Source organism: Ranitomeya variabilis, chromosome 2, assembly GCF_051348905.1.
Source record: "Ranitomeya variabilis isolate aRanVar5 chromosome 2, aRanVar5.hap1, whole genome shotgun sequence".
In the NCBI taxonomy this organism is placed as follows: Eukaryota; Metazoa; Chordata; class Amphibia; order Anura; family Dendrobatidae; genus Ranitomeya; species Ranitomeya variabilis.
The window spans coordinates 877,231,172-877,255,745 of NC_135233.1; the positions used below are offsets into that span (position 1 = coordinate 877,231,172).

At 44.0% G+C, this 24,574-nt stretch overlaps 1 protein-coding gene across 1 annotated transcript in view; it reads right to left on the reverse strand.

The window, feature by feature from the left end:
* LOC143803988 (putative cation-transporting ATPase 13A4) overlaps nt 1-24,574 on the reverse strand; it is a 219,379-nt gene that overhangs the window by 32,848 nt on the left and 161,957 nt on the right. Inside the window, exons 19-20 of the mRNA XM_077281738.1 lie at nt 12,525-12,629; nt 6,204-6,283 (exon numbers count right to left, since the gene is read on the reverse strand). Of these exons, the coding sequence (XP_077137853.1) occupies nt 6,204-6,283; nt 12,525-12,629 (185 nt within the window). The remainder of the gene's footprint in view (nt 1-6,203; nt 6,284-12,524; nt 12,630-24,574) is intronic.

The following is a 24,574-nucleotide window of genomic DNA, read 5'->3' on the forward strand; positions in this document are numbered from 1 at the left end:
AAGCAAATAACCCAAAAAACAAGAAGCAGGACTTAGCTTAATTTTGCACGAACCAGGACCAGCAGATAGGAGCAAACAGAATGTGTCTGATTACAACGATGCCAGGCACTGGACTAAGGTTCCAGGAGGTTTATATAGCAACACCCCTGAACTAACGACCCAGCTGGGTGCAAACTGAGGGAAGAAAATCCCAGAGTCATATCACTAGTAACCACAAGAGGGAGCCAAAAAGTCTAATTCACAACAGTACCCCCCCTTAAGGAGGGGTCACCGAACCCTCACCAAGACCACCAGGGCGATCAGGATGAGCAGCGTGAAAGGCACGAACTAAATCGGCCACATGCACATCAGAGGCAACCACCCAGGAATTATCCTCCTGACCATAGCCCTTCCACTTGACCAAATACTGAAGCCTCCGTCTGGAGAGACGAGAATCCAAGATCTTCTCAACCACGTACTCCAACTCGCCCTCAACCAACACCGGAGCAGGAGGCTCAGCAGAAGGAACCACAGGCACAACGTAGCGTCGCAACAAAGACCTATGGAACACGTTGTGAATGGCAAACGAAACCGGAAGATCCAAGCGAAAGACACTGGATTAAGGATTTCCAATATCTTGTAAGGACCGATGAAGCGATGCATAAATTTAGGAGAGGAGACCTTCATAGGAACAAATCGAGAAGACAGCCACACCAAATCCCCAACACGAAGTCGGGGTCCCACACCGCGGCGGCGGTTGGCAAAACGCTGAGCCTTCTCCTGTGACAATTTTAAGTTGTCCACCACATGATTCCAGATCTGCTGCAACCTATCCACCACAGAATCCACCCCAGGACAGTCAGAAGGCTCCACATGTCCCGAGGAAAAACGAGGATGGAAACCAGAGTTGCAGAAAAATGGCGAAACCAAAGTAGCGGAACTAGCCCGATTATTAAGGGCAAACTCAGCCAACGGCAAGAAGGTCACCCAATCATCCTGATCTGCCGAAACAAAACACCTCAAGTAAGCCTCCAGAGTCTGATTAGTTCGCTCAGTTTGTCCATTAGTCTGAGGATGAAAGGCAGACGAGAACGACAAATCAATGCCCATCCTAGCACAAAAGGATCGCCAGAACCTGGAAACAAACTGGGATCCTCTGTCAGACACAATATTCTCAGGAATGCCGTGTAAACGAACCACATTCTGAAGGAACACAGGAACCAGATTGGAAGAGGAAGGCAGCTTAGGCAAAGGCACCAAATGGACCATTTTCGAAAAGCGATCACATACCACCCAGATGACAGACATACCCTGAGACACCGGGAGATCAGAAATGAAATCCATGGAAATGTGTGTCCAAGGCCTCTTCGGGACAGGCAAGGGCAAGAGCAACCCGCTGGCACGAGAACAGCAAGGCTTAGCTCGAGCACAAGTCCCACAGGACTGCACAAATGACCGCACATCCCGTGACAAGGAAGGCCACCAAAAGGACCTAGCCACCAGATCTCTGGTGCCAAAAATTCCCGGATGACCTGCCAACACCGAGGAATGAACCTCGGAAATGACTCTATTGGTCCACTTATCAGGAACAAACAGTCTGTCAGGTGGACAAGAGTCAGGTCTACCAGCCTGAAATCTCTGCAACACACGTCGCAAATCAGGAGAAATGGCTGACAAGATAACTCCCTCTTTAAGAATACCAACAGGTTCTGTGACTCCAGGAGAGTCAGGCACAAAGCTCCTTGAAAGAGCATCAGCCTTCACATTCTTTGAACCTGGTAAATACGAGACCACAAAGTCAAAACGGGAGAAAAACAATGACCAGCGGGCCTGTCTAGGATTCAGGCGTTTAGCAGACTCGAGATACATCAAATTTTTGTGATCAGTCAAGACCACCACACGATGCTTAGCAACCTCGAGCCAATGACGCCACTCCTCAAATGCCCACTTCATGGCCAGTAACTCCCGATTGCCAACATCATAATTCCGCTCAGCAGGCGAAAACTTCCTAGAGAAGAAAGCACATGGTCTCATTACCGAGCAACCAGGACCTCTCTGTGACAAAACAGCCCCTGCCCCAATCTCAGAAGCATCCACTTCGACCTGAAAGGGAAGTGAGACATCAGGCTGGCACAAAACAGGTGCCGAAGTAAACCGGCGCTTCAACTCCTGGAACGCCTCCACGGCTGCAGGAGCCCAGTTAGCAACATCAGAACCTTTCTTGGTCATATCCGTCAAAGGTTTAACAACGCTAGAAAAATTAGCGATAAAACGACGGTAGAAGTTAGCAAAACCCAAGAACTTCTGAAGACTCTTAACTGACGTGGGTTGAGTCCACTCATGAATAGCTCGGACCTTGACTGGGTCCATCTCCACAGCAGAAGGGGAAAAAATAAACCCCAAAAAGGGAACCTTCTGTACTCCAAAGAGACACTTTGAGCCTTTAACAAACAAAGCATTCTCACGCAAAACCTGAAACACCATCCTGACCTGCTCCACATGTGAGTCCCAATCTTCAGAGAAAACCAGAATATCATCCAGATAAACAATCATAAATTTATCCAGATACTTCCGGAAAATATCATGCATAAAGGACTGAAACACTGAGGGAGCATTAGAGAGCCCAAAAGGCATCACCAAGTACTCAAAATGACCTTCCGGCGTATTAAATGCAGTCTTCCATTCATCTCCTTGCTTAATGCGCACAAGGTTGTACGCACCACGAAGATCTATCTTGGTGAACCACTTGGCACCTTTAATCCGGGCAAACAAGTCCGACAACAGAGGCAAAGGATACTGAAATTTTACAGTGATTTTATTCAGAAGCCGATAGTCAATACAAGGTCTCAAAGATCCGTCCTTCTTGGCCACAAAAAAGAATCCTGCACCAAGAGGGGAAGAGGATGGACGGATATGCCCCTTTTCCAGAGACTCCTTGATATACGAACGCATTGCGGCATGCTCAGGTACAGACAGATTAAATAATCTACCCTTAGGAAATTTACTACCTGGGATCAAATCTATGGCGCAGTCACAGTCCCTATGAGGAGGCAGAGCACTGGATCTGGACTCGCTGAATACATCCTGATAATCAGACAAATACTCAGGAACTTCCGAAGGAGTAGAGGAAGCAATAGACACCGGCGGGGAATCAGCATGAATTCCCTGACAGCCCCAACTTGACACAGACATTGCCTTCCAATCCAAGACTGGATTGTGGATCTGTAACCATGGCAGACCCAAAACAACCAAATCATGCATTTTATGCAGAACAAGAAAACGAATCACCTCCCGATGTTCAGGAGTCATGCACATGGTCACCTGCGTCCAAAACTGCCGTTTATTTTCCGCCAATGGCGTAGCATCAATACCTCTAAGAGGAATAGGATTTACTAACGGTTCAAGAACAAAACCACAGCGCTTGGCAAATGACAGATCCATAAGACTCAGGGCAGCACCTGAATCCACAAACGCCATAACAGGGTAAGAAGACAAAGAGCAAATTAAAGTCACAGACAAAATAAATTTAGGTTGCAAATTACCAATGGCGACAGGACTAACAACCCTTGTTAGGCGTTTAGAGCATGCTGATATAACATGTGTAGAATCACCACAGTAAAAACACAACCCATTCTGACGTCTATGATTTTTCCGCTCATTTCTAGTCTGAATTCTATCACATTGCATTAAATCAGGTGTTTGTTCAGACAACACCACCAGAGGATTAGCGGTTTTGCGCTCCCGCAAACGCCGATCAATTTGAATAGCCAGCGCCAAAGAATCATTCAGACTTGTAGGAATGGGGAAACCCACCATCACATTCTTAATGGCTTCAGAAAGGCCATTTCTGAAATTTGCGGCCAGAGCACACTCATTCCACTGAGTAAGCACGGACCATTTCCGAAATTTTTGGCAATACACTTCAGCTTCATCCTGACCCTGAGAAATAGCCAGCAAGGCTTTTTCTGCCTGAATTTCAAGATTGGGTTCCTCGTAAAGCAATCCGAGCGCCAGAAAAAACGCATCAATATTTGCCAATGCCGGATCTCCTGGCGCTAGCAAGAAAGCCCAATCCTGAGGGTCGCCCCGTAAAAAAGAAATAACAATTTTAACTTGCTGAGCTGAATCTCCAGATGAACGGGGTCTCAGAGAAAGAAACAATTTACAATTATTCTTGAAATTCCTAAACCTAAATCGGTCTCCAGAAAACAATTCCGGAATAGGTATTTTAGGTTCAGACATAGGACTACTGGTAACAAAATCTTGTATGCCCTGCACACGAGCTGCAAGCTGGTCTACACTTGTAATCAAGGTCTGGACATTCATGTCTGCAGCAAGCACAAGCCACTCAAATGTAAAGGGGAGGAAGAGAGGAAAGAAAAAAAAAAAAACTCAGAATTTCCTTTCTTATTATCCCACTTCTGCAATGCATTAAACATTCAATGTTGGCCTGGCATACTGTTATGACCCCAATGGCAGAGGGTCTCAGAAATAATTTCTAAGTCTGCAAACACAAAAAACCAGCTCATAGGGCAGTGGTAACTGGGCTGACCATATATCTAATCCTAGCACCACAAATAACAGCAGCCGGGGAACGTTGGTTCTAGACGTCTCGCGCCAGCCGGAGAACTAGCTAACCCTAGAAGGGAAAAGAAAGACCTTTCTTGCCTCCAGAGAATAGACCCCAAAAGTTGGATACAAGCCCCCAACAAATAATAACGGTGAGGTAAGAGGAAAAGACAAACATAAGAATGAGCTAGGTATTTAGCAAAGAGAGGCCCACTTGCTAATAGCAGAATATAGAAAGATAACTTATATGGTCAGCAAAAACTCTATCAAAAATATCCACACTGGAAATTCAAGAACCCCCGAACCGTCTAACAGCCCGGGGGGAGAACACCAGCCCCCTAGAGCTTCCAGCAAGATCAGGAATCACATTTAGTACAAGCTGGACAAAAATGAGAGCAAGCAAATAACCCAAAAAACAAGAAGCAGGACTTAGCTTAATTTTGCACGAACCAGGACCAGCAGATAGGAGCAAACAGAATGTGTCTGATTACAACGATGCCAGGCACTGGACTAAGGTTCCAGGAGGTTTATATAGCAACACCCCTGAACTAAAGACCCAGCTGGGTGCAAACTGAGGGAAGAAAATCCCAGAGTCATATCACTAGTAACCACAAGAGGGAGCCAAAAAGTCTAATTCACAACACCAGCCCGACAAACAAGGCAACACAAACAAATGTTAATAGAAAACTCCAGGCGTAGAAAATATTCACTCGCATATAAAAGAGGAATGCATCGGTAAATGGAGGAAGGGGAATAAACCAAAATAGAAGGATAGGGAATTACCACAATTACAAGATAAGCAACAGTCACAGATAACTTCTCCAACACTCCTTCTCATATAAACACCTCTCCCTCCTGAAGCCATGCAGCAAATGCTACCACTGACAATGATTTGTATCAGAGCCCAGATTATAAAGGGGAAAGAAGTAGCTAACTGAGCTCAGCTGCAAGCTCAGAGATTTCCAACATGGCCGATTAACCCCTGTTCTGTCAGAAGGAGTAAAAGCCATTAAAATGAAGGAGAAGTGCATCTTCTCTGCGCAGGAGTAGGATTAATCAGTCGCTGCCGTCTTCTGGCTCCACACTGTTGCGGTAACCCCATGACAGACAGGACTGGATGCACATACAGTATAGTGAAGAGAGATCGATACTGCCAGTTGGCGGGCTAATTAAAGCTAGACGTAATGGTGTGTGGAATGTGCTTAATGCAAGAATGCCAAAAGGGAGCACAGTGCAAACCCCTGGTTGTAAGTATACTGCATACAAGTGAAGAGTAGAGACAAGGTTTTGGTGTGTTTCCTGTGGCGATTTTTTTGCTGTCATTATATTGAGACTGTAGGGCTCTTGGTCTCACAATGGCATAAGTGGGAGAAGGGGTCCTGCTTAATGTGACTTGCACTAACTAACTAACTGAATGTGGCTCGAGGTAAGAAATGCTGGGGACCACTGATATACACATGTTCATTTACGGTATTATGGTATATTGATGTCTTTCAGTAAAGACGTCTCAACCATGTAGTAATTGTTTCGCCATTTGAATGTGCAGCATTCATGTTCCCAGCAAAGTCATGCCTTTTCTGAATATGTTTTAAAAGGTAAATTGCTTAAACATACAACCTCACATTTATTTTGTTAATATTACTAAATAAGCTTACTCTATTTTTTGTAATTCTTCAATAAGACTGGATTTTTGTCCTGGACTCATTCTAGCAAAAATTGTGCCTTTGAGAAGGATCTGCAAAATAAATATATGTTATACATAATAAGTAAATCATTGATGTAGCGCAAAAAAGTTAGGCACATTTTATATTTAAGCATTGCAATCATCGGGAGGACATTTCTTGTGGATAGGCAAGAAATGCTATTTTCGGGACAACAGAATTAAACAGGTTGTCCACTACTATAACATTGATGACCTATCCTTGGGTTCCTTGGGTTTGGTCATCAATAGCTGACCCGGTTCCCCCTCCCCCCGGATCAAGTGCTCTAGGCACCGGTGCTTGCCAGAAGTGCTCTGTTACGGAGCAGCTTTGTCTACTGACATTGACCTTAGCTGGGTACTGCACATCTGCCCCCTGTTCAAATCAGACACAGACAGTTCTCTCTTTTTATTTTCCATGCTTAGTCTGGTACACACAGACACACAATGCAAAAATTGAGTCATCTTCTCCCCTTTTTATCCAGTTTCAGGTGTGATTTTCATATTCCCCACACCTGTTACTCTCCAAAGGTGAGTTTGAACGAGCATCACATGCTTGAAACAAAGTTGGTTACCTACAGTTCTGTAAAGATGCCAATAATTTTATCCAGCCAGTTTTGGGGATTTTGTATGAAATGATGTCCAATATGCCTTTTCTTCTCTGTTTTTGTGTTTTTCCAATACACACAAAGAAAATAAACATGTGTCCATCAAAACATTTGTAATTGCAATAGTTTTCTGGGAGAAATACTTTCATTTTTAGAACAATTTCAAGGGTACCAACACTTTTGGCAATAACTGCAGCTGTGTAGTTGATATCCCCCTTTTTCTCAATGATATCTATCATGATTCTGGTGTAATGTGATTTGATACGTGTCTTCTTTTTTTTCTTTTTGATAACTGTGACTCATCTATTTTAATTGATTTAATTAAAGGTTGCATTTTAACTTATCATATTTTGCTGGATATATAAGGATAGAAAAACATAAACCACAGTATAATGTTTTACTGCAGCACTTACGAACATAGAAAATGAGAGTGGTAGTCTCAATCTGTGAATAATAATACACAGATTCAAGTACAAGGGAGGTGCAGGACCCGTAGAGTCTGTATGACTGTGTTAATTGATTTATCTGTGAAATACTGCTTTTCAGCACCTTCATTCTTGATGAACTACAAAAATAGAGAAAAGTTAAAGAACTCTCAGGCCTAATATTCCTACTGAAGAAAAATGCTGAAAACAAGTATTGACTGGCACAGAAAGTATTATTCCTGACTTGTGAGGAAGACAAGACATAAGCTATATCATTTTTTGCATTTCTTTTGCACCTTTTTATTTGTAAAGTTTTTAAAGTTGGTTTTTTGTTTAATTTAGTTTTCTACTTATTAATTTTAAAGACAAGTTAAAAATCTTAACATTTCATAAATTTAAAAGTAAATGTCTAAGTCACAAAATGTGATCGTATAAAAGTCCAAAAGTCCAATATTTCACTCATAAACGCCTCCAAAATACAGTAGCATGCTGCAAACGCTTGCTTTTGGGACGTGAGTATGCCTGCCTAGCTTTCCTTGTCATATCCTTTTTGGTAAAGGACTGAGGGTATTCTTTTTTAAAATTGTAATCTTTAAAAAAAGGAACCATCTTAATTTTTACATATACACTGCTCAAAAAAATAAGGGTACACTTAAACAACAAAATATAACTTCAAGTACATCAAATTTCTGTGAAATCAAACTGCCCACTTAGGAAGCAACACTGTTTGACAATCAATTTCACATGCTGTTGTGCAAATGCAATAGACAACAGATGGAAATTATTGGCAATTATCAAGACACACTCAATAAAGGAGTGGTTCTGCAGGTGGGGACCACAGACCACATGTCAGTACCAATGCTTTCTGGCTGATGTTTTGGTCACTTTTGAATGTTGGTTGTGCTTTCACACTCGTGGTAGCATGAGACGGACTCTACAACCCACACAAGTGGCTCAGGTAGTGCAGCTCATCCAGGATGGCACATCATTGCGAGGAGAGGCAAGAAGGTTTGCTGTGTCTGTCAGCATAATGTCCAGAGGCTGGAGGCACTATCAGGAGACAGGCCAGTACACCAGGAGACGTGGAGGCAGCTGTAGGAGGGCAGCAAGCCAGCAGCAGGACCGCTACCTCAGCCTTTGTTCAAGGAGGAACAGGAGGAGCACTGCCAGAGCCCTGCAAAATGACCTACAACAGGCTACAAATGTGCATGTGTCTGCACAAACAGATAGAAACTGACTCCATGAGGATGGCCTGAGTGCCCGACATCCACAGATGGGGTTTGTGCTCACAGCCCAACATCATGCAGGATGCTTGGCATTTGCCACAGAACACCAGGATTGGCAAATTCACCACTGGCGCCCTGTGTTCTTCACAGACGAAAGCAGGTTCACACTGAGCACATGTAACAAATGTGACTGTTAGGATTCAAGTTCCCACCATTGCACGGGGGAATCTCGAACCATGTACGCTGCGGTCTCCCATTCTCCAGCCGCAGTGGAGCCTGCTCAGCGGAGACATCGGTCCCAGCATCTGGCTCAAGCTGATACTGTGTGCTTGGTTACTGCTGCCTTTCCAGGCTCTGCCTTTGTAGCCATTTCTGATCAGCAGCGAGCAGGCGTTTCAGGGTCTAAGTCCTGCTTTTCCCATACTGAGCCTGCCCACGGGACGACCTCCCATTGGAAATCGGGGGTCACACGCTCAGGTCCTGCAGCATTTCCTATTGGACCATTAGGAAGGTCCTTGAGAGCTACAGCTATAAAAGGTTTGCATGGCCGCACCGCTATGCGCTAGTATAAACTTGATAACGTGTGTGTAGATGAATGTCTGTCGATGGATGAAAGCTCCTTAATCATTCCCATTCCTAGTGATGATGACTGCTCGCGAATGATGGAAGCTACCTAGCGCCCGACAGTGCTACCTGCACACTTAGCACACGTTTCTGTGTCTATTCACAGTGCCCGCCTGTACAGCACCATGCGCAATCAGTGCGCTTTCCTGACAGATGGTCAGTGTAGGGTGGGAACTCCCGCTTGGACTCAGCATCTGACTCAGGGCATCTTCAGGCGTGGGCTCAAAAGCCATCGAGGGTCAGAGCGAGTCCAATCACCAGTTCAGTGGGCGTGATTCATACGGATCCCACTAGAGCCTTTCAGCTTCACCCTGTGACTGCTAACAGGGCGCAGCGTATTTACGGCAACTCTGTGAAGCAACAAAGTTCTCTTACTTTCACACCAGGTGAGGTCTAACCCACATGTGAGCAAGCATCCATCCACCATTACTCAGCTGCAGGTGTCATCTCTGCACGGTGGACCCCAGACTGCGAACGCACCTCATATTCTCTAATATTATTATTTGGTGCGTTCCACCAGTCCTAACAGTGGCAGAGTCTGGAGACGCCATGGAGAGCGATCTGCAACATCCTTCCGCAAGACCGGTTTGGCAGTGGGTCAGTAATGGTGTGGGATGGCATTTTGTTGAAGGGCCACACCCCTCCATATGCTCACGAGAGGTAGCCTGAATTCCATTAGGTACCGAGATGAGATTCTCAGACCACATGTGAGACCATATACTGGTGCGGTTGGCCCTGGGTTCATCCTAATGCAGGACAATGCCATACCTCATGTGGCTGGAGTGTATCAGCAGTTCCTGCAAGATGAAGGCATTGAAGCTATGGACTGGCCCTCCCATTCCCCAGACCTGAATCTGATTGAACACATCTGGGACATCATGTCTCGCACCATCCATTAATGTCACATTGCACCACAGACTGTCAAGGAGTTGGCGGTTGCTTTAGTCCAGGTCTGGGAGGAGATCCCTCAGGAGACCATCTGCCGCCACATCAGGAGCATGCCCAAGCATTGCAGAAAGGTCGTACAGGCACATGGAGGCAACACACACACAACTGAACATCATTTCCTTGTCTTGAAGCATTTCCATTGAAGTTGGATCAACCTATAATTTGATTTTCCACTTTGATTTTGAGTATCATTCCAAATCCAAACCTCCATGGGATATTCGTTTTGATTTACATTGATCATTTTTATGTTTTATTGTTCTCAACACATTCCACTATGTAATGAATAAAGACTGGCAAATGAAATATTTCATTCAGTGATATCTAGGATGTGGATTTTAGTGTTCCCTTTATTTTTTGAGCAGTGTATATTCTACTAGTCCAATTTTGCAAGTATATGCAGTTCAACAGTACTGGTTGACTTTTGCCGCATATTACGTACTGTTTTTGTATGTAACAATGTAGGATTTCTGGGTTAATTTTTTTCAAGAGAGATGAAAATCTAATATTAAACAACAATATATACAGGTCCTTCTCAAAAAATTAGCATATAGTGTTAAATTTCATTATTTACCATAATGTAATGATTACAATTAAACTTTCATATATTATAGATTCATTATCCACCAACTGAAATTTGTCAGGTCTTTTATTGTTTTAATACTGATGATTTTGGCATACAACTCCTGAAAACCCAAAAAACCTGTCTCAATAAATTAGCATATTTCACCCATCCAATCAAATAAAAGTGTTTTTTAATAACAAACAAAAAAACCATCAAATAATAATGTTCAGTTATGCACTCAATACTTGGTCGGGAATCCTTTGGCAGAAATGACTGCTTCAATGCGGCGTGGCATGGAGGCAATCAGCCTGTGACACTGCTGAGATGTTATGGAGGCCCAGGATGCTTCAATAGCGGCCTTAAGCTCATCCAGAGTGTTGGGTCTTGCGTCTCTCAACGTTCTCTTCACAATATCCCACAGATTCTCTATGGGGTTCAGGTCAGGAGAGTTGGCAGGCCAATTGAGTACAGTAATACCATGGTCAGTAAACCATTTACCAGTGGTTTTGGCACTGTGAGCAGGTGCCAGGTCGTGCTGGAAAATGAAATCTTCATCTCCATAAAGCATTTCAGCCGATGGAAGCATGAAGTGCTCCAAAATCTCCTGATAGCTAGCTGCATTGACCCTGCCCTTGATGAAACACAGTGGACCAACACCAGCAGCTGACATGGCACCCCACACCATCACTGACTGTGGGTACTTGACACTGGACTTCAGGAATTTTGGCATTTCCTTCTCCCCAGTCTTCCTCCAGACTCTGGCACCTTGATTTCCGAATGACATGCAAAATTTCCAGTGCTGCTTCTCTGTAGCCCAGGTCAGGCGCTTCTGCCGCTGTTTATGGTTCAAAAGTGGCTTTACCTGGGGAATGCGGCACCTGTAGCCCATTTCCTGCACACGCCTGTGCACGGTGGCTCTGGATGTTTCCACACCAGACTCAGTCCACTACTTCCTCAGGTTCCCCAAGGTCTGGAATCGGTCCTTCTCCACAATCTTCCTCAGGGTCCGGTCACCTCTTCTCGTTGTACAGCGTTTTCTGCCACATTGTTTCCTTCCAACAGACTTACCATTGAGGTGCCTTGATACAGCACTCTGGGAACAGCCTATTTGTTGAGAAATTTCTTTCTGGGTCTTACCCTCTTGCTTGAGGGTGTCAATGATGGCCTTCTTGACATCTGTCAGGTCGCTAGTCTTACCCATGATGGGGGTTTTGAGTAATGAACCAGGCAGGGAGTTTTTAAAAGCCTCAGGTATCTTTTGCATGTGTTTAGAGTTAATTAGTTGATTCAGTAGATTAGGGTAATAGGTCATTTAGAGAACCTTTTCTTGATATGCTAATTTATTGAGACAGGTTTTTTGGGTTATCAGGAGTTGTATGCCAAAATCATCAGTATTAAAACAATAAAAGACCTGACAAATTTCAGTTGGTGGATAATGAATCTATAATATATGAAAGTTTAATTGTAATCATTACATTATGGTAAATAATGAAATTTAACACTATATGCTAATTTTTTGAGAAGGACCTGTATATATATATATATATATATATATATATATATTGCTGGTGTTGTGAGTTGTGTCTGTAGGGGCAATGAAGGGCTAATCTCTTGATGGGAATCAGACAGCGGGGCGAGCAGCTCTGGCTATTTTCTATGAAGAGGCAACTTACAGCCAAATCAGGGATGATTCTGTGATGGACAAGACCTGGACACAAGATAAGGGAACTACCATTATACAGCTGTGAGTTATGTCCTCCTCTTGAATACATTTGTGGCTTTTACCTTAAAAAATGCATTAAAAAGCTGAATGTGTGAATACAACCTAAGCTATTATTTCTATATTGAGAACTGTGCAAGTGATGCAAATGTTGTTATACTCACTTTAGGAAGTAATTCATAGAAATGATTTACAATAACTTGATATGATTTTCCAGTCATAGCTAAATTAGAACTTGTTTTTGAGTCACAGATGCTGATACACGAGTCCTGGATATTGAAATAAAAAACAAATATTAATTATCAACTTGACAGGAAAATCTTTAAATTTTAATTTACTGACTTTGCTGAAGTCTTCCCCAAAAATTTGATTTGCAGCAGAGCAATTCACCTAGAATTGCAAGTATTCAATCACCTGGGGAAGATACGAATAACACTTAGGTCCTTTAGCCCCTGTGTCCAATCCCTTAGTAATGTCAAAGTGACTGCAACATACTTGTGTGCTTCACACAAAATTAGAATATCATCAAAAAGCTCATATTTCAGTTCCACAAATAGGGTGATCTATTTCAAGAGTTTATTTATGTTAATGTTGATTAATATGGCTTACATATTGAAAACACAAAAGTCATTATTTCAGTACATTAGAATACTTTATAACACCAGCTTGAAAAATTATTTTAAAATCTGAAATGTTGGCCTACTGAAATGTATGATCAGTATATGCACTCAATACTTGGTCGAGGCTTCTTTTACATCAAATACTGCATCAACCCAAATTGTTTAATGATCTTTTCTTAACAATCCTTTCAAGGGTGCAGATATCCTGGTTGCTTGTGCATCTTTTTCTACCACACTTTTTCCTTCTACACAACTTTCCATTAACCCCTTCATGACCCAGCCGATTTTGACCTTAATGACTTGGCAATTTTTTGCAATTCTGACCAGTGTCCCTTTATGAGGCAACTCAAGAACGCTTCAACGGATCGTAGTGATTCTGAGACTGACTGTTTTTTCGAGACATATTGAGCTTCATGATAGTGGTAAATATAGGTCGATAATTATTGCATTTATTTGTGAAAAAAAACAGAAATTGAGTGGAAATTTTGAAAATTTAGCAATGTTCACATTTTTAATTTTTATTCTGATAAACCAGAGAGTTATGTGACACAAAATAGTTAATAAATAACATTTCCCACATGTCTACTTTACATCAGCATAATTTTGGAAACAAATTTTTTTTTTGCCAGGAAGTTATAAGGGTTAAAAATTGACCAGCGATGTCTCATTTGAAGTCACATTTGAAGTCAGTTTGGGGGGTCTATGGGGATGAAAATACCCAAAAGTGACACCATTCTATAAACTGCACCCCTCAATGTGCTCAAAACCACATTACAGAAGTTTATTAACACTTCAGGTGATTCACAGCAGCAGAAGCAACATGGAAGGAAAAAATGAACCTTTAACTTTTTAGTCACAAAAATGAACTTTTAGCAACAATTTTTTTTATTTTCCCAAGTGTAAAAGGAGAAACTGGACCCCGAAAGTCGTTGTACAATTTGTCCTGAGTACCCTGATAACCCATATGTGGGGGGAAATCACTGTTTGGGTGGACGACAGGGCTCGGAAGGGAAGAAGCGCCATTTTACTTTTTGAATTTTGAAAAATTAGCTCCAATCCTTATCGGACACCATGTCGCGTTTGGAGAGCCCCTGTGTGCCTAAACATTGGAGCTCCCCCACAAGTGAACCCGTTTTGGAAACTAGACCCCCCCCAAAGAACTTGTCTAGATGCATAGTGAGCACTTTCAACCCCCAGGTTCTTCACAAATTGATCCGTAAAAATGAAAAAGTACTTTTTTTTTCACAAAAAAATTCTTTTAGCCTCAATTTTTTTATTTTCACATGGGCTACAGGATAAAATGGATCTTAAAATGTGTTGGGAAATTTCTCCTGAGTACACCGATACCTGACATGTGGGGTAAACCACTGTTTGGACACACGGCAAGGCTCGGAAGGGAAGGAGCGCCATTTGACTTTTTGAATGAGATATTAGCTCCAATCATTAGCGGACACCATGTCGGAGAGCCCCTGTGTGCCTAAACATTTGAACTCCCCCAAAATTTACACCATTTTTGAAACTAGAGCCCCCAAGAAACTTATCTGGATGTGTGGTAAGTAGGGTTGAGCGAAACGGGTCGATCATTTTCAAAAGTCGCCGACTTTTGGCTAAGTCGGCGTCTCATGAAACCCGATCCGACCCCTGTGCTTGTCGGCCATGCGGTACGCGACTTTCGCGCCAAAGTCGCGTTTCAATGACGCGAAAAGCGCCATTTCTCAGCCAATGAAGGTGAACGCAGAGTGTGGGCAGCGTGATGACATAGATCCTGGTCCCCACCATCTTAGAGAAGGGCATTGCAGTGATTGGCTTGCTGTCTGCGGCGTCACAGGGGCTATAAAGGGGCGTTCCCGCCGACCGCCATCTTACTGCTGCTGATCTGAGCTTAGGGAGAGGTTGCTGCTGCTTCGTCAGAAGCAGGGAGAGCGTTAGGCAGGGTCCACTAACCACCAAACCGCTTGTGCTGCAGCGATTTCCACTGTCCAACACCACCTTCGGTGTGCAGGGACTGTGGAAGCTATTTTTTTTTTTTTTTCCCCTCAGCGCTGTAGCTCATTGGGCTGCCCTAGAAGGCTCCGTGATAGCTGTATTGCTGTGTGTACGCCACTGTGGAAACCAACTGCTTTTTTCAAAGCACATATCCTCTTGTTCCTTCCTTTCTGCACAGCTATCTTTTTTGTTTGTCCACACTTTTTATTTAATTTGTGCATCAGTCCACTCCTATTGCTGCCTGCCATACCTGGCTTAGATTACTGCAGGGAGATAGTAATTGTAGGACAGTCCCTGTTTTTTTTTGTTTTTTTTGTGGGAGATTAAGATTGGCATTTCTGCTACAGTGCCATCCCTGTGTGTGCCATCTCTCACTGAGTGGGCCATAGAAAGCCTATTTATTTTTTCCGTGATTTGTGTTCTAAATTCTACCTCAACACAAAAACACTACATCAATCAGTGGGAGAAAAATATTGGCCTCAGTCAGGGCTTGTGTGCCACTGCTGTGTGTGCTATCTCTCATTCAGTGGGCTATAGAAAGCCTATTTTTTTTTTTTTTTTATATTATTTGGTTTCTAAAGTCTCCCTGAAAAAAAAAAAAAAACCTAAAAAAACAGTGGGAGAGTAATATTGCCCTTTCAGCTTGTGTGCCAGTCTTGACTCCTGGGTGTGCCACCTCTCTCTCTCATTCAGTGGGCCATAGAAAGGCTATTTTTTTTTTTTGTTTTTTTTTAATATTATTTGGTTTCTAAAGTCTCCCTGAAAAAAAAAAAAAAAACATAAAAAAACAGTGGGAGAGTAATATTGCCCTTTCAGCTTGTGTGCCAGTCTTGACTCCTGGGTGTGCCACCTCTCTCCCTCTCATTCAGTGGGCCATAGAAAGCCTATTTATTTTTTAAAAAAAATATTATTGGGTTTCTAAAGTCTCCCTTAAAAAACAAAAAATACATAAAAAAACAGTGGGAGAGTAATATTGCCCTTTCAGCTTGTGTGCCAGTCTTGACTCCTGGGTGTGCCACCTCTCTCCCTCTCATTCAGTGGGCCATAGAAAGCCTATTTATTTTTTTTTAAAAATATTATTGGGTTTCTAAAGTCTCCCTTAAAAAACAAAAAATACATAAAAAAACAGTGGGAGAGTAATATTGCCCTTTCAGCTTGTGTGCCAGTCTTGACTCCTGGGTGTGCCACCTCTCTCCCTCTCATTCAGTGGGCCATAGAAAGCCTATTTATTTATTTTTTTAAATATTATTGGGTTTCTAAAGTCTCCCTTAAAAAACAAAAAATACATAAAAAAACAGTGGGAGAGTAATATTGCCCTTTCAGCTTGTGTGCCAGTCTTGACTCCTGGGTGTGCCACCTCTCTCCCTCTCATTCAGTGGGCCATAGAAAGCCTATTTATTTTTTTTTTTAAATATTATTGGGTTTCTAAAGTCTCCCTTAAAAAACAAAAAATACATAAAAAAACAGTGGGAGAGTAATATTGCCCTTTCAGCTTGTGTGCCAGTCTTGACTCCTGGGTGTGCCACCTCTCTCTCTCATTCAGTGGGCCATAGAAAGGCTATTTTTTTTTTTGTTTTTTTTAATATTATTTGGTTTCTAAAGTCTCCCTGAAAAAAAAAAAAACATAAAAAAACAGTGGGAGAGTAATATTGCCCTTTCAGCTTGTGTGCCAGTCTTGACTCCTGGGTGTGCCACCTCTCTCCCTCTCATTCAGTGGGCCATAGAAAGCCTATTTTTTTTTTTTAAATATTATTGGGTTTCTAAAGTCTCCCTTAAAAAACAAAAAATACATAAAAAAACAGTGGGAGAGTAATATTGCCCTTTCAGCTTGTGTGCCAGTCTTGACTCCTGGGTGTGCCACCTCTCTCTCTCATTCAGTGGGCCATAGAAAGGCTATTTTTTTTTTGGTTTTTTTAATATTATTTGGTTTCTAAAGTCTCCCTGAAAAAAAAAAAAAAAACATAAAAAAACAGTGGGAGAGTAATATTGCCCTTTCAGCTTGTGTGCCAGTCTTGACTCCTGGGTGTGCCACCTCTCTCTCATTCAGTGGGCCATAGAAAGCATTTTTTTTTTTCCTTGATTTGTGTTCTAAAATCTACCTCAACACAAAAACACTACATCAATCAGTGGGAGAAAAATATTGGCCTCAGTCAGGGCTTGTGTGCCACTGCTGTGTGTGCTATCTCTCATTCAGTGGGCTATAGAAAGCCTATTTATTTATTTATTTTTTTTCTTATTATTTGGTTTCTAAAGTCTCCCTGAAAAAAAAAAAAAAAAGAAAACAGTGGGAGAGTAATATTGCCCTTTCAGCTTGTGTGCCAGTCTTGACTCCTGGGTGTGCCACCTCTCTCCCTCTCATTCAGTGGGCCATAGAAAGCCTATTTATTTTTTTTTAAAAATATTATTGGGTTTCTAAAGTCTCCCTTAAAAAACAAAAAATACATAAAAAAACAGTGGGAGAGTAATATTGCCCTTTCAGCTTGTGTGCCAGTCTTGACTCCTGGGTGTGCCACCTCTCTCCCTCTCATTCAGTGGGCCATAGAAAGCCTATTTATTTTTTTTTAAAAATATTATTGGGTTTCTAAAGTCTCCCTTAAAAAACAAAAAATACATAAAAAAACAGTGGGAGAGTAATATTGCCCTTTCAGCTTGTGTGCCAGTCTTGACTCCTGGGTGTGCCACCTCTCTCCCTCTCATTCAGTGGGCCATAGAAAGCCTATTTATTTTTTTTAAAAAATATTATTGGGTTTCTAAAGTCTCCCTTAAAAAACAAAAAATACATAAAAAAACAGTGGGAGAGTAATATTGCCCTTTCAGCTTGTGTGCCAGTCTTGACTCCTGGGTGTGCCACCTCTCTCTCTCATTCAGTGGGCCATAGAAAGGCTATTTTTTTTTTGGTTTTTTTAATATTATTTGGTTTCTAAAGTCTTCCTGAAATAAAAAAAAAACTTAAAAAAACAGTGGGAGAGTAATATTGCCCTTTCAGCTTGTGCGCCAGTCTTGACTCCTGGGTGTGCCACCTCTCTCTCTCTAATTGTGGGCCATAGAAAGCCTTTTTTTTTTTTTTTTTTTTATATTATTTGGTTTCTAAAGTCTCCCTGAGAAAAAAAAATAAATAAATTAGGTGGGAGATTAATATTGACATTAGTGCTTGAGTGACAGTCCTGCGTGTGTGTCATCTCTGTGATTTTGTGCCACAGAAAACAGAGTGTGTAACATTGTGCCTGATTTTCCTTGTGGTCTCACCAACCTGTTAAGGGATATTGAAATCATACTGAAGTTATAGCTCACCGTGTAAGTTGTTTGACAGCAACAAATAAAGTTACTTTGGTTAAGATTTTAAAACAATGAGGAAGTCTGGTGCAAGAGGTCGTCGTGGGCGTTCATTGTCAGCTGGTAATGATGGTAGTGGTAGTGGAGCATCAGGTGGTCGTGGGGATAAAAATATTCCACCTAAGTCTGGAGCTGTGGAGCCAGTTTCGTCGTCAGGCTACACAAGGCCTCGAACGCTCTCTTTTCTGGGAGTAGGAAAACCGCTTTTAAAGGCGGAGCAGCAACAGCAAGTTTTGGCTTACATTGCAGACTCAGCCTCTAGCTCTTTTGCCTCCTCTTCCGAAACTGGTAAATGTAAAAGCAGCGCGTCGCTTGTGGATGTTCACGGTCAGGGACAAGTCGCTTCCTTGTCCTCCTCAGCAAAAACTACAACAAGAGAGAAGGATGCAACAGGCGACACAACGGGTCACTCCATGGAGCTCTTTACACATACCGTCCCTGGCTTAGAAAGTGAAACATTTAACAGGCCATGCCCATTACAAGTATATTCTGACATGGAGTGCACTGATGCACAGCCACAGCCAGAGTACTATGCTGCTCCTTTGACTCAGACCACCACATTGCCCTCTCAGGGTACAGATCCACAATCAGACCCTGATGAGACTATGTTGCCCCGCCACGAACGCTATACCACCGACCGACACAGTGACACAGATGAAGTTGCACACGAGCTCGAAGAGGAGGTAATAGATGACCCAGTTATTGACCCCGATTGGCAGCCATTGGGGGAACAGGGTGCAGGCGGCAGTAGTTCAGAAGCGGAGGTGGAGGAGGGGCCGCAGCAGGCATCAACATCGCAACAGGTTCCATCTGCCGGGCCCGTATCTGGCCCAAAACGCGTGTCAAAGCCAAAACCTGTTGGAGGACAGCGTGGCCATCCGGTTAAAGCTCAGTCTGCAATCCCTGAAAAGGGATCCGAGTCTAGGAAGAGTGCAGTCTGGCATTTTTTTAAACAACATCCAACTGATCAGCGCAAAGTCATCTGTCAAAAATGTTCAACTAGCTTAAGCAGAGGTCAGAATCTGAAAAGTCTAAATACTAGTTGCATGCATAGACACTTAACCACCATGCATTTTCAAGCCTGGACTAACTACCAAACGTCCCTTAAGGTTGTAGCACCCTCGGCCAATGAAGCTAGTCAGCAACGCAACATCCCTTCCGTCACTGTAAGGCCACCATTTTCCGCACCACCGGCAGTATCTGTGCAGGTTTCTTTGCCAGCCAAAAGCAGTCAGGGTCAGGGAACCACCAGTTTTGTAGGAGGAAATATTGCATCTAGGGCACCGGCGGAAACAATACCGTCTCCAACCGTCTCTCAGTCTGCCATGTACACCGGCACACCCGAAAGTTCCACGATCTCCAGCTCTCCAGTCCAGCTCACCCTACATGAGACTCTGGTTAGAAAAAGGAAGTACTTATCCTCGCATCCGCGTACACAGGGTTTTAACGCCCACATAGCTAGACTAATCTCATTAGAGATGATGCCCTACCGGTTAGTTGAAAGCGAAGCTTTCAAAGCCCTGATGGAGTACGCTGAACCACGATACGAGCTACCCAGTCGACACTTTTTTTCCAGAAAAGCCATCCCAGCCCTGCACCAGCATGTTAAACAGCGCATCGTCCATGCACTCAGGCAATCTGTGAGTACAAAGGTGCACCTGACTACAGATGCATGGACCAGTAGGCATGGCCAGGGACGTTATGTGTCCATCACGGCACACTGGGTGAATGTGGTGGATGCAGGGTCCACAGGCGACATCAATTTAGGGACAGTTGTGCCTAGCCCACGGTCTAGGAAACAGTTGGCTGTAGGCGTTCGCACCCCCTCCTCCTCCTCCTCCTCGTCCTCCTGCAGAAGCTACAGCTCTTCCACAGAACGCAGTCTGCCAACCACTCCATCGGCAGATGACACTGTTGCACACCAGTTGTCCCATTATGGGCCAGCTACTGCCAAGCGTCAGCAGGCTGTATTGGCTATGAAGTGTTTGGGCGACAACAGACACACCGCGGAAGTTTTATCCGAGTTCTTGCAACAAGAAACGCAGTCGTGGCTGGGCACAGTAGATCTTGAGGCAGGCAAGGTAGTGAGTGATAACGGAAGGAATTTCATGGCTGCCATCTCCCTTTCCCAACTGAAACACATTCCTTGCCTGGCTCACACCTTAAACCTGGTGGTGCAGTGCTTATTGAAAACTTATCCTGGGTTCTCCGACCTGCTCCTCAAAGTGCGTGCACTTTGCTCACATATCCGACGTTCGCCTGTACACGCCAGCCGTATGCAGACCTATCAGCGGTCTTTGAACCTTCCCCAGCATCGCCTAATCATAGACGTTGCAACAAGGTGGAACTCAACACTGCACATGCTTCAGAGACTGTGCGAACAGAGGCGTGCTGTTATTTATTTGTGGGAGGATACACGGGCAGGCAGTAGGATGGCAGACATGGAGTTGTCAGGTGTGCAGTGGTCTAAGATACAAGACATGTGTCAAGTCCTTCAGTGTTTTGAGGAATGCACACGGCTGGTTAGTGCAGACAACGCCGTAATAAGCATGAGCATCCCCCTAATGCGTCTGCTGATGCAATGTTTGACGCACATAAAGGAGCAGGCGTCTGCACCAGAGGAAGAGGAAAGCCTTGATGACAGTCAGCCATTGTCTGGTCAGGGCAGTGTACAGGACGAGGTAGCGGGCGAAGAGGAGGTGGAGGACGAGGAGGATGATGGGGATGAGTATATTTTTAATGCCGAACCTTTCCCGGGGGCACAGGAAATTGGTTGCGTGTCACGGCCGGGTTCTGGTTTTTTGAGGGACACAAGTGACGTAGATTTGCCTGCAACTGCCCCTCAACCAATCACAACCGGAGATTTGACAACTGGAACTTTGGCCCACATGGCGGATTATGCCTTACGTATCCTAAAAAGGGACACACGCATTACGAAAATGATGAACGATGACGATTACTGGTTGGCCTGCCTCCTTGATCCACGCTATAAAGGCAAATTGCAAAATATTATGCCACATGAGAACTTGGAACTAATATTAGCAACCAAACAATCAACTCTTGTTGACCGTTTGCTTCAGGCATTCCCAGCACACAGCGCACGTGATTGTTCTCACACGAGCTCCAGGGGGCAGCAGACTAGGAGTGTTAGGGGTGCACACATCAGAAGTGGCGTTGGACAGAGGGGTTTTCTGACCAGGTTGTGGAGTGATTTTGCTATGACCGCAGACAGGACAGGTACTGCTGCATCAATTGAAAGTGACAGGAGACAACATTTGTCCAGTATGGTTACTAACTATTTTTCATCCCTTATCGATGTTCTCCCTCAACCGTCATTCCCATTTGATTACTGGGCCTCCAAATTAGACACCTGGCCAGAATTGGCAGAATATGCATTGCAGGAGCTTGCTTGCCCGGCAGCAAGTGTCCTATCAGAAAGAGTATTCAGTGCTGCAGGTTCAATATTAACCGAAAAAAGGACTCGTCTGGCTACCCAAAATGTTGACGATCTAACATTCATTAAAATGAACCACAACTGGATTTCGAAATCTTTTGCCCCACCTTGCCCGGCCGACACCTAGCTTTCCTATGAAAAGCTCTTGCCTGTGAATTACTTTTCTAATGTCTAATTTGCTGCAGCTGATTGTACAGCATACGACATGTTTACACCTCCCTAAATGGCCAAACTCCCCACACGGGGCCGTGGTATCGCGACTTGGCGCAAGCACCCGTGAGACTGCTGTTTGTCTGAAGAGGTGGGTGTGCTCGCTTTTGGTTGACGGCATTGCTACTGGGTCCCTCATAGTACAATGTAGTGTCTCTGGCGGTGGTGGTGCGCACCCAACGTCAGACACACCGTTGTAACATGAGGGGCCCTGGGGCGGTCCCGCCGGCCTCAAGAGAGTTCCCCCCTACCCCAGCTCAAAATGTGCTCTACCACGTGCAAAATTATGTCGCACAGCTCCACCAATCTTTAGTCTATTCGCTGACATCATTCAATGTCTGGCACTGACAATACAAATTTGTAGACATCTATGATGCAACTTAAAGTAGTCAGTGTCTGTGTCCTATATTGGCACCATTAAATAGTTACTGCCAAATTACTATGTCAGAAACTCAGTAGATGAGCCCACCCCTGTACCTAAGTATGCCACCTTTTTTTTTGTTTTGGTTGTTTTGCGAGACATTAATATCTATTTATATTTTGGGAGTACTGGGACAGACACTCCTTGCACTACTCCTCCACTCACCACCAAGCTGCCTGTGTATCCATGTAACCGCTGTAAAGCTGCCATGAGCCTATTGTTTGTTATTTTAGGCCTTTGATAGCCTGTCTACGGTCCCTACTTTAAATACTCCTCCACTCACCACCAAGCTGCCTGTGTTTCCAAGTAACCGCTGTAAAACTGCCATGAGCCTATTGTTTGTTATTTTAGGCCTTTGATAGCCTGTCTGCGGTCCCTACTTTAAATACTCCTCCACTCATCACCAGCTGCCTGCCCGTGTATCCATGTAACCGCTGTAAAACTGCCATGAGCCTATTGTTTGTTATTTTAGGCCTTTGATAGCCTGTCTGCGGTCCCTACTTTAAATACTCCTCCACTCACCACCAAGCTGCCTGCCCGTGTATCCATGTAACCGCTGTAAAACTGCCATAAGCCTATTGTTTGTTATTTTAGGCCTTTGATAGCCTGTCTGCGGTCCCTACTTTAAATACTCCTCCACTCATCACCAGCTGCCTGCCCGTGTATCCATGTAACCGCTGTAAAACTGCCATGAGCCTATTGTTTGTTATTTTAGGCATTTGATAGCCTGTCTGCGGTCCCTACTTTAAATACTCCTCCACTCACCACCAAGCTGCCTGTGTATCCATGTAACCGCTGTAAAACTGCCATGAGCCTATTGTTTGTTATTTTAGGCCTTTGATAGCCTGTCTGCGGTCCCTACTTTAAATACTCCTCCACTCACCACCAAGCTGCCTGCCCGTGTATCCATGTCCCCGCTGTAAAACTGCCATGAGCCTATTGTTTGTTATTTTAGGCCTTTGATAGCCTGTCTGCGGCCCCTACTTTAAATACTCCTCCACTCATCACCAGCTGGCTGCCCGTGTATCCATGTAACCGCTGTAAAACTGTTATGAGCCTATTGTTTGTTATTTTAGGCCTTTGATAGCCTGTCTGCGGTCCCTACTTTAAATACTCCTCCACTCACCACCAAGCTGCCTGTGTATCCATGTAACCGCTGTAAAGCTGCCATGAGCCTATTGTTTGTTATTTTAGGCCTTTGATAGCCTGTCTGCGGTCCCTACTTTAAATACTCCTCCACTCATCACCAGCTGCCTGCCCGTGTATCCATGTAACCGCTGTAAAACTGCCATGAGCCTATTGTTTGTTATTTTAGGCCTTTGATAGCCTGTCTGCGGTCCCTACTTTAAATACTCCTCCACTCATCACCAGCTGCCTGCCCGTGTATCCATGTAACCGCTGTAAAACTGCCATGAGCCTATTGTTTGTTATTTTAGGCCTTTGATAGCCTGTCTGCGGTCCCTACTTTAAATACTCCTCCACTCACCACCAAGCTGCCTGCCCGTGTATCCATGTAACCGCTGTAAAACTGCCATGAGCCTATTGTTTGTTATTTTAGGCCTTCGAAGCCTGTCTGCGGTCCCTCCTTACACTAGGCCTCCACTGACCAGACCACTGCTGCCCGTGTACCCCTGGAACCAATTATAAAGTGCCTACAGCCAGCCCATTTTTTTATGTTAGGCCTTTGAAGCCTGTCTGCGGTCCCTCCTTCCACTAGTCCTCCACTGACCAGACCACTGCTGCCCGTGTACCCCTGGAACCAATTATAAAGTGCCTACAGCCAGCCCATTTTTTTATGTTAGGCCTTTGAAGCCTGTCTGCGGTCCCTCCTTCCACTAGTCCTCCACTGACCAGACCACTGCTGCCCGTGTACCCCTGGAACCAATTATAAAGTGCCTACAGCCAGCCCATTTTTTTATGTTAGGCCTTTGAAGCCTGTCTGCGGTCCCTCCTTCCACTAGTCCTCCACTGACCAGACCACTGCTGCCCGTGTACCCCTGGAACCAATTATAAAGTGCCTACAGCCAGCCCATTTTTTTATGTTAGGCCTTTGAAGCCTGTCTGCGGTCCCTCCTTCCACTAGTCCTCCACTGACCAGACCACTGCTGCCCGTGTACCCCTGGAACCAATTATAAAGTGCCTACAGCCAGCCCATTTTTTTATGTTAGGCCTTTGAAGCCTGTCTACAGT